The sequence below is a fragment of the Lactuca serriola genome, chromosome 7 (genome assembly GCF_051521515.1).
Source record: "Lactuca serriola cultivar US96UC23 chromosome 7, Lser_US96UC23_V15, whole genome shotgun sequence".
In the NCBI taxonomy this organism is placed as follows: Eukaryota; Viridiplantae; Streptophyta; class Magnoliopsida; order Asterales; family Asteraceae; genus Lactuca; species Lactuca serriola.
The window spans coordinates 42,186,229-42,195,279 of NC_136414.1; the positions used below are offsets into that span (position 1 = coordinate 42,186,229).

The 9,051-nt window shown below is 32.9% G+C and overlaps 1 protein-coding gene across 1 annotated transcript; it reads right to left on the reverse strand.

Moving 5' to 3' along the window:
- Window positions 1-3,066: 3,066 nt before the first annotated feature.
- LOC145063480 (CASP-like protein 4D1) lies at window positions 3,067-4,144 on the reverse strand. Its single transcript, XM_079011076.1, has 3 exons — window positions 4,003-4,144; window positions 3,775-3,910; window positions 3,067-3,485 (listed from the first exon to the last, which is right to left on the reverse strand). Exons 1-3 carry the CDS (start codon window positions 4,068-4,070, stop codon window positions 3,198-3,200), a joined length of 492 nt encoding a protein of 163 aa, XP_078867202.1. The 5' UTR covers window positions 4,071-4,144; the 3' UTR covers window positions 3,067-3,197.
- Window positions 4,145-9,051: the final 4,907 nt, after the last annotated feature.

Below are 9,051 nucleotides of genomic sequence, written 5' to 3' on the forward strand. Positions count from 1 at the left end.
GTACGCATGTATCATATTGCATAATATGATTTTAGAAGATGAGGGGAAAGCGATTTTTCGCTACAATGAGAATGAAAATTTACCAAATGTTGAAGGAGTTGGTATTGGTTCGGAGACGTACATAGCTACCCGATGGGAAGTATACGACCAACGTGGGCACCACAACCTTCGTGTTGATTTGGTAGAACACATCTTCAATGCTCGAACCAGTCCCTTTATTGACGATTTCGTTGAAGACGACTTGTTTGTCGATACATACATCAAATCAGTATTGTTTGAAGGAGATTCGGACGAGAAATTTGATGACGTGCCGAACGACGATGAGTAGATGTCACATATTATTATACTATGTTTCAGTTATGTTTTTTTAATTTAATATGTATTTTGTTTAATCTTTTTATGAAGTATTTTCCTTTTATTATTTATAAGTTATTATATTTTATTCAATTAACAATAAACAACACAAAGAGACTAAAGTGTGGTATGACACCCACCAGTTTGTTTTATAGGGTGTGACGAAAAATGACATGACAGTTGGAAAAGTGTAATATGACACCTACCAACCTTAAGTAAAACAAAGGAACATGGGTTATTTTATATGGAATTTGTTTTTACATGATCTTACTTGCAATGATCTATTTTCATTCAAAACATCACCACAAGTCCACAACCACCTACGCATCTCCTATAAACTCATCACAAGTCAATGATTCAAACAAGGGAAAATACCGACAATCGTAAAAAAATGGGGGGTATTTTCAAAATTTAGACATGAAAATGGACATTTCCGGGTATAGACATGCATTCCGCGGAGGTAACTCCGCGGAATCTACTGTAGCTCCGCCGAATGAAAAAATTGTAAATAAATTAAAAAAAACCTCACGATCCATTCCGCGGAGGTAGCTCCGAGGAATGGATCTTTGGATTTTTTTTCACATCGATTCTTCGGGGTTTATATTCATTCTCCAACTAATTATGTCAAGAAAAGATTATCATACTATCATAATCTTTTTCTTGAAAATAATTAGTTGGGGAATTAATATAAATTCTGAAGAATCGATGTGAAAAAAAATCTGAAGATCCATTCCTCGGAGCTACCTCCACGGAATGGATCTTGAGTTTTTTTTTTTTTTAATACACTGATTTATTTACGATTTTGTCATTCTGCGGAGCTACTTCCACGGAATCCATGTCTATATCCGGAAATCCAATTTTTTGTGTCTATATTTTGAAAATACCCCCTATTTTTTTTATTATTGCCGGTATTTTCCCTTTTATAAACATTCTTTATAATCAAAATAATTCTCTCTATTTTAAAAAAAATTAAAATTAAAATCGTAGTTTGTTTGATAAAACCGTAGAATTTCTGTTAAAACCGTAGATTGAAAAAAATAAATAAATAATAAAAAAAATAAAAAATAAACGTAAACTTTCCATAAACCGTAGCCTACAGTTTGGGAAACCATATGTGTTAGAGAGCAAACTGTAGGTTTTACAATACCTATGGTCTTATATCTTGAAAATGAATTTTTTTATACAAAACACGAAACAGTAGACGAATATAAATACTTACGATTTCGTGGGTTATTTTGGAACTTTTTTTTATGATTAATATTTTTATTTTTGCAAATTAAATAAAATTTTAATTGTCATTGTACAATAAGTGAGATGGAAAACGGGCAGCAAGCTATGCCGCTAAGCCTTGTTGAATGGTAAAACTAATTCTTTTAAAGACTACATCCGAAGATCTAGGGGATATATCATTACTATGCATTTCCTAATTTTTGGCTAAAAATTGCTTTTGGCTAGATTAGTAATTACCCCCCAAAAGATAATATAAAACAATTTTCATCTTAAGATAAATGTTGTTTTCCTTTCAAAAAGTAATCTTTGGTTGAAATTCTTGTGAAATTTATTTTTTAAAAATTGACTTTCTTTTTAAAAACTTTACAAAAAATATAGAAAGTTTTCATACTAAAAACGAAAATTTGTTCCTACATGGTGCATGTGCTTCTTAATACTCCACAAATGTCTTGCTAAAGGATGTTTTTAATTGATGAACTAAATAGCTCACATATGCCTATCGTACGAGTTGAAATGCAAAGATTTTGACACAAGGGAGAAATAATGAAAAATACATGTTATAGCTACCATGTCACGCACAAAGTGAAGGTCAATCTTAATATGTTTGATGCATTGATGTTAAACCAGATTTTAAGATAAGTAAACAACACTAACATTGTCGCAGTAAACCAATGTGACAGACAAGGGTGGATAAAGTAGCTCATAAAGTAAGTTGCAAAGCCAACAAGTTTCAACAACAACATTTACAGCCGCACGATATTCAGCTTCAACACTAGATCGAGAAATGGTGCCTTGACATTTAGAAGACCATGCTAAGAGATTCTGACCAAGAAAATCATAATAGCCGGAGGTGAAACTCCTAATGGATGGACAACCTGCCCAATCAACATGCCCAATCAACATCAGAGTAAGCGATCGATCAGGCCTCGAAAAGGGGAGACATAACGTTGAAGACCATGGTGAAAAGTGCCCTGAATGAATGTAGGGTCATGCATGTGGAGACATGAACAACGTAGGTAATATCTTGATGGGTGAAAGTCAAGATACATAAGAACAACTGCAAGGCTGTGTACAAAGTTGGATCGGGGGTGGTGCCATCAAACTTGGTTGAAGTATCAGGTCGGGTACGAGTCATTTTTCATTTATGCATGTTGGCTCGCTCTAGAATCTCTGATACCATGTTGACTCACATAATTCCCACAAATCTTAACAACTAACTTTTCAGCTATCACCACGCTTTTCAGCTAGTATGCCTAACATAGCCTAAATCTCATTCAGTAATGTTCTTTAAACAAAATATAACAAAAAAGAAACAATTTTTATTACACCTAAGGACAACCTAATTAAAAATTGACCATGATATCATCAATGGTTAAACACACAAATTAACAAATCATAAATCACTAGTACATTGGATGGTGAATTACAAATTTACCCAATTTAACAAATAATTATTCTCTTTTTTCCATTACAAATGGTGACCAAGTCCTACCTAGAAATCTAAGGCTGTTATTAAAAATGGTTTTTCGACCTTATTTTATTACTAAATTTGTTATTGTTATATATTACATTATTACTTGTCAACTGATCAGAAATTTAAGAATAATAGCCAACTAACTGAAGAACCTATTGGTTCGGGTGCGATTAATGGATGAAAGAATAGAGGTGATGGCCATGAAAGCGAAACCAATAGTAAGGAGAATAGTAGCAATGATCCCGCGATGAAGAAACTTATGAGTTTCGGAAAGGAATTTATCAAGATTGAACGCCAAATTGATGTTTTCATTTACTGCAGCCAATATGATAGCAATGAGAGCAACAAAATCATCCACCGTTTCCCGTAACTCCATTGATGCAGCAAAGCCTGCACCAACCCCCGTTGCTAAAATATAGCTGACCAACTGCAAAATTTAAAGTCCACCATATGTGTCTACCATTAATCTGAAATAATGTGTGTTGTCGTCTTTTAAAAAGGAACGTACGTTGGATGTTTACACAAAACAAAAGAAATCGTGTTTTAGTGTCACATTCGCTGTACATTTTTTGTGACAAAGTGTATAAACATTTCGTGTTTTTCTCTCTCTCTCTCTCTCTCTCTCTCTCTCTCTCTCTCTATATATATATATATATATATATATATATATATATATATATATATATATATATATATATATTTCCCATTGGTCTTACCTTATCTCCATAGAAGTCAAACTCTGGGAGACACGAATGACGAATCAACCTCTTCTCCGTGCGTGCATAATATAAAGCGAAAGGAATTTGAATCAGCGTGTAGACAACACCGATGACAGCAGTCGCGAAAACATACCTATCATATCATAAATGAAAATTGTTAAATTACATGCGTGTTTACTGGTTGATAAAAGCAAAAGGTGTAAGGTGCCAGGGACGCATATATACCTGTAAGTTTTGAGATCTTTCCAAGTAATCTTCTTCTGACCTGCAAGTTTGTAACTGTTAAGAGCCATGTACGTGGCTGAAGCAGCTAAGATCAGAAGAGTGATGATCCTCAGCACCAGGATGGAGTATGCTACGGATTTGACTGTCATGGCTGCTTTTGAAGATCTATGCTTGTTGTGATGTAATGGGTTTTTTTTATACAAACTGTAAAGACAAGACCTCGTGCGCAGATGTTTCCAAGGTGTTATTTTTTGTCTCAAGCACCGTTTAGGAAGCTAAGTGCCACATCACTATGATAATTGCACTTGTTTTTTATTTTTAGTTCAGTAATGAACGAAGCTGCCGGCCTCTCACTTCGTAATTTCCAAACTATCAAGTCCTTACGGGCCATATGTGTTGATGGAGAAGCATTTAATTTGTGTGATTTTATAAAAAGTTATTCATTAAACCCATTTGTGTCTTTAGAGAAGGTAGGCGATCTAGAAAACTAAACTAGCTAGGGTATGCAATGTTTGGTTTAACAAGTTAGAGGCAATTACTATTAATGTTAACAAAATCAATTGAAAAATACAATACTACTAAAATCATGAACCATACCGAATTTGAAAATTTTTCTCCATGGTATTTTTTAAAAATGATTCATTACTTTTTCATTTGTTAGGTAGATAATTGCTCCATTTTCAACGACAGGAAATACATAAATCTTCAAAAAAAAAAAAATCATTAAAAATTCAACAATATTTCTAATTCTTAACAAATCAAAACATAAAAAATAAGCATGAGTATTAAAAATCATAAAATGGTGTTTCCTTTAAAATATTAAAAAATTGCCCCTTGAGCTTGAACTTGGTTGGTTCTAGGATTGTTGGAAAATTCAACAATCTTTCTAATTCTTAACAAAATCAAAACATAAAAAATAAGCATGAGTATTAAAAATCATAAAATGATGTTTCCTTTAAAATATTAAGAAATTGCCCCTTGAGCTTGAACTTGGTTGCTTCTAGGATTGTTGGACGAACTTGACCTGACCGTTGCCCTCTCTGCTACGAATCACATACTCCTCGAGCGTAAGGTAGGCGGTGTTTGTCATGAGGTGGACTATGAAGTAACTGAAACAAATAGAAATTAAACAAAAAAGGCCTAAAAAGGAACAAAAAGGAAAACTAACAACGCATAGGAATACAGCGAGGTCGCGTCACGAGCAATTGGGCTTCGCATCGCTAAGACTCGATTTTCAAAAAATAAAACCTAAATAGAAAAATAAATTTATGTGGAATAAATCCCGCAGAAAGAATCGAATACGAAAGGAAAATTATCTAAATAACTTAAACCGTTCCCTGGCAAGTACACGAAAAGCTTGATGTGTTATATATATATATATATATATATATATATATATATATATATATATATATATAATATCAGGTTTTAAATTTGTAAAGCCTTATATAACCTAACCACACGATAACACTCACAGGCAGTGGACCTGATCTTGTATAGTATAGTTTTGATAAATAAGAGTGTCGAACTCTTTAGGAACGAGTATATATGATTTAATTTAGAGAATAAAATAATTAAGTAAAATGAGGGGGGTGGGGGGGGGGGGGGGGGGAACTGTTCAGTTGTTCAGTTAAGTTAAACTTGATTTATAACCAAACTAAATTAAACGTAACTAAAGAACTTGATTTAAACAATCGATTTAAAGTACTTTTACTTAGATTCTGAATCATCCTATTTTTCTATGGTTGATTTACTTGAGTGTAATGAATTTAACAAGTTGATTGTCGATTATTATAGCGACTAGTTATCTTGATCCGATGAACTAATACAAATAATTACAAAGCTACTAACACAATGATCATGCAATTAGTTAACTAAATAATTAATTAAATATCTAAATTATGAATGAATTAATCTAGAGATTTCTTATCAACGGTCGTGATAATTAATCTTGGATAACATGAATATATAATACTTTCTTATATATTCAAGCTAACAATTATATTATCTAACTGTAGGATTTGGTCCACCACTAGTCCTAATAGTTTGTTGTCATAAGCTAATTAAGATAAGAGTTGATATAGTCATATTGGTCCTCTAAACTTCAATAAACTCAGTTGTTGAAAATAAAAATTGAAACTTTATTACACATACATAACAAATAATCAAGCTTTAGAAATCCATCTAACAAATCAAACCACAATATCTACGAATCATCTACATCTAAGCAGAAGTAAAAGGGTTTTAGCCTATAATGCTTACTGAAAAACAGAAAACAATCAGTGGATTATTGCTAAACATGATATCTAAGACAAAATGAATGATTAAATAACGCTACCAAACTTTGATCTTCAAAGTGATGCTCCTATAGTGTTCTTCAGCCTTCAAATTAATCAAAAAAGATTTTGGACGACTTCTATCTTCGCACCAAAGATTTAGTGTGGGTGCATACCGATTTAAGGTTGTAAAATCCTATATTTATAGATTCAACGACGTAGCAACGTGAAGCTTTTCATGTCACGTCGCTAAACCTAATTTGCACCCGAGTCGGTCTCGATCTTCTCGACGTCGTAATACAATTTTTTACATGTAAGTAGAAAAAGGCACAACACGCTTTTACATAGGGTGCAACGTGCTCCTAAGTCTTTTCTAGATGGTCTTCGTTTTTCATACCTTTTCAGCTCCAAACCGGTTCTGGATTATTCATTTTGTTCTAAGGCACAAATTTACCTATATTTATCCAATTCAAGGTATTTTAATTATTTAAATTAATCTCTAAATATTAAGTTGATTACCCCAAAACATATGACTAAATATGGCAATATCAACATCTAAAAGAATTATGTCTTGATCTACATCTATAATGACGTGTAACCTTTTTTCCCATGTATTTAAAAAGTACATTACTATTTCTTGCATTTAACCCTTTTGAGAATAGTGTGTTTTTTTTTTTTTTTTTTTTTTTTTTTACAATGAGCAATTTATTAGAACAAAACAAAAAGGCTAAGGCACAAAGCTTAAGCCAAGCCAAATGTAAGAGAACATTTTTGATATGAGATATACAACCAATAGACCAATCAAGAGAACCCAAGTTGAACTTGTTTTTAATCTAATTCAGCATATAATGCAAACATCATCCGCCAACAACATCCTCACTCTTTAAACATTTATGTAAACAATATAATTATGTGTTTCCGAATGACCAATAAGGTGGAATAAGTAAACGACAACATAAGATTTTGAATTTGTTTGTCATTTTCCTTTGAATTCAACATCTCCATGAGATCCATGTAACAAGTAGGAGCATTCTTAAAGATTGCAGCCTACTCAATTCACCAATTCCAAAATCTCAACCTCATTCCACAAGAAAAAATGCATGATCAAGATTCTCATGTTCAACCTGAAAGAAAGGGAAAATAGAATATTGAACAATTATCCCTTGATCGAATAGATTTTGGAAGAGAAGGATCATGTTTCTAAACAATCTCTAAACGAAACAATTAACCTTCAAAGGAGTCCATTTCATCCACTTGCAGTAAATTCACCTCGACATTATCATGTTTATCAATCAAGGCTCTAAAGGTTCAAAAGAGAACTCACTAAAACCATCACCACTCCAACACCATATATCCAAACCTCCAACAAGTTGAAAACTCTCGAGAAAAGTCACCAATTTTAGGAATTGAGCAGACTCTCTGTCACTTCAAAGCTGCCTGGACCCAGTTTCACCTCAAAATAGTATTATAATCAATGATGCGTCTATCCAAAACTAGGGAATTTTGTTTAATTTTATTAAATACATGTTAGGGAATAAGTCTTTCAAGGGAACATCTCCACACCATAAAACTTTCTAAAAGAAAGTATCAATGCTTTTGCCATCCATCCTCTTGAACAACTCCAAGAGGGAAAATGTCATTTCTTTTAAATCAACATCACCATTAGATATACTAAGCTAGAAACATTTTATAGATTTCTTTGCAAGAGGTTTATCATCAATAAGTATTAATTAATGAATAGACTTTATGTAAAGGACTAAAATAAATTACCTTTATATTTTAGTTGCCACCACCATTTGGCAAGAATAGTCAAATTCACCGAATTAAGAGACCCGCAACCAAGATCACATCCTTCTTAAGTCTTTTAGCCACCTACCAAGACAACCAATGATAATGTTTCTAGAAACTCTATCATCATCACAAGTGATAATTTTCCTCCTATCATCGTCACCTCCCCCAAAGGAACTTCCTTCTAATGTCATCAAGTACAATGATAATGTTTATAAAAACTCTAAAAATAGAAAAATACTAGAGAGCAAGATATTTAGGAGAAAACTTATAAGGTGAGGCGACCGCCAAAAGATAAAGATTTTGCCTTCCAATTCGATAATCTTTTCTTGAATTTCTACACCACCAGGGTCTAATTTTTGGCAAGTTTCATATTCACCCCCACCAGAAGCCCAAGATATGTAAATGGAAAATTATTGGGTTTGTATTTGATGATGCTAGCAAGTTTATCCACCTCTAAATTATCCACACAGATACGAAAGACCTTACCTTTAGGTAAATTTACATTCAACCCTAAAGAAATAAAAAAGAAATGAAGTAATATATTAAGATTCAAAAATTTAATCCTCGACCAATATCAAAAAACTTCACATCGTCTAGATACATAAAGTGAGAAATAAAAGGTCCATTTTTATAAAGCGAAAGACCATGAAAGTAATGAAGATCGCAATCCACATCCATGGAGATATGAAGACCTTACATAACAATTATGAAAAAAAACGGAGCCAAGGGACCACCTTATGCCTCTACAAATGTCAAACTCATTAATAGGTGAGCCATTAACCAAAACAGAATCCCTACTAGATGAAAGATATCTTCTGATCCGTCTTCTCCACTTCACCCGAACTCTATTTCCTCCATGATCGAGTCTAATAACTCCCAACTCAATGAATCGAAAATGTTGTCGAAGTCAACTTTTAAAATCAACATGTTTTTCTGTCTTTTTGGACCACAAGAAAATTTCATTAAGCAAAACAGGGACATC

Bases quoted from the DNA above. Each gene is read 5' to 3' on its own strand.
- LOC145063480 (XM_079011076.1), bottom strand. From the start codon at position 4,070: ATGGCTCTTAACAGTTACAAACTTGCAGGTCAGAAGAAGATTACTTGG. The intron at 3,911-4,002 runs GTATATATGCGT...ATGATATGATAG, and splicing joins AAAGATCTCAAAACTTACAG to GTATGTTTTCGCGACTGCTG. The intron at 3,486-3,774 runs GTAAGACCAATG...TAAATTTTGCAG, and splicing joins TTGACTTCTATGGAGATAAG to TTGGTCAGCTATATTTTAGC.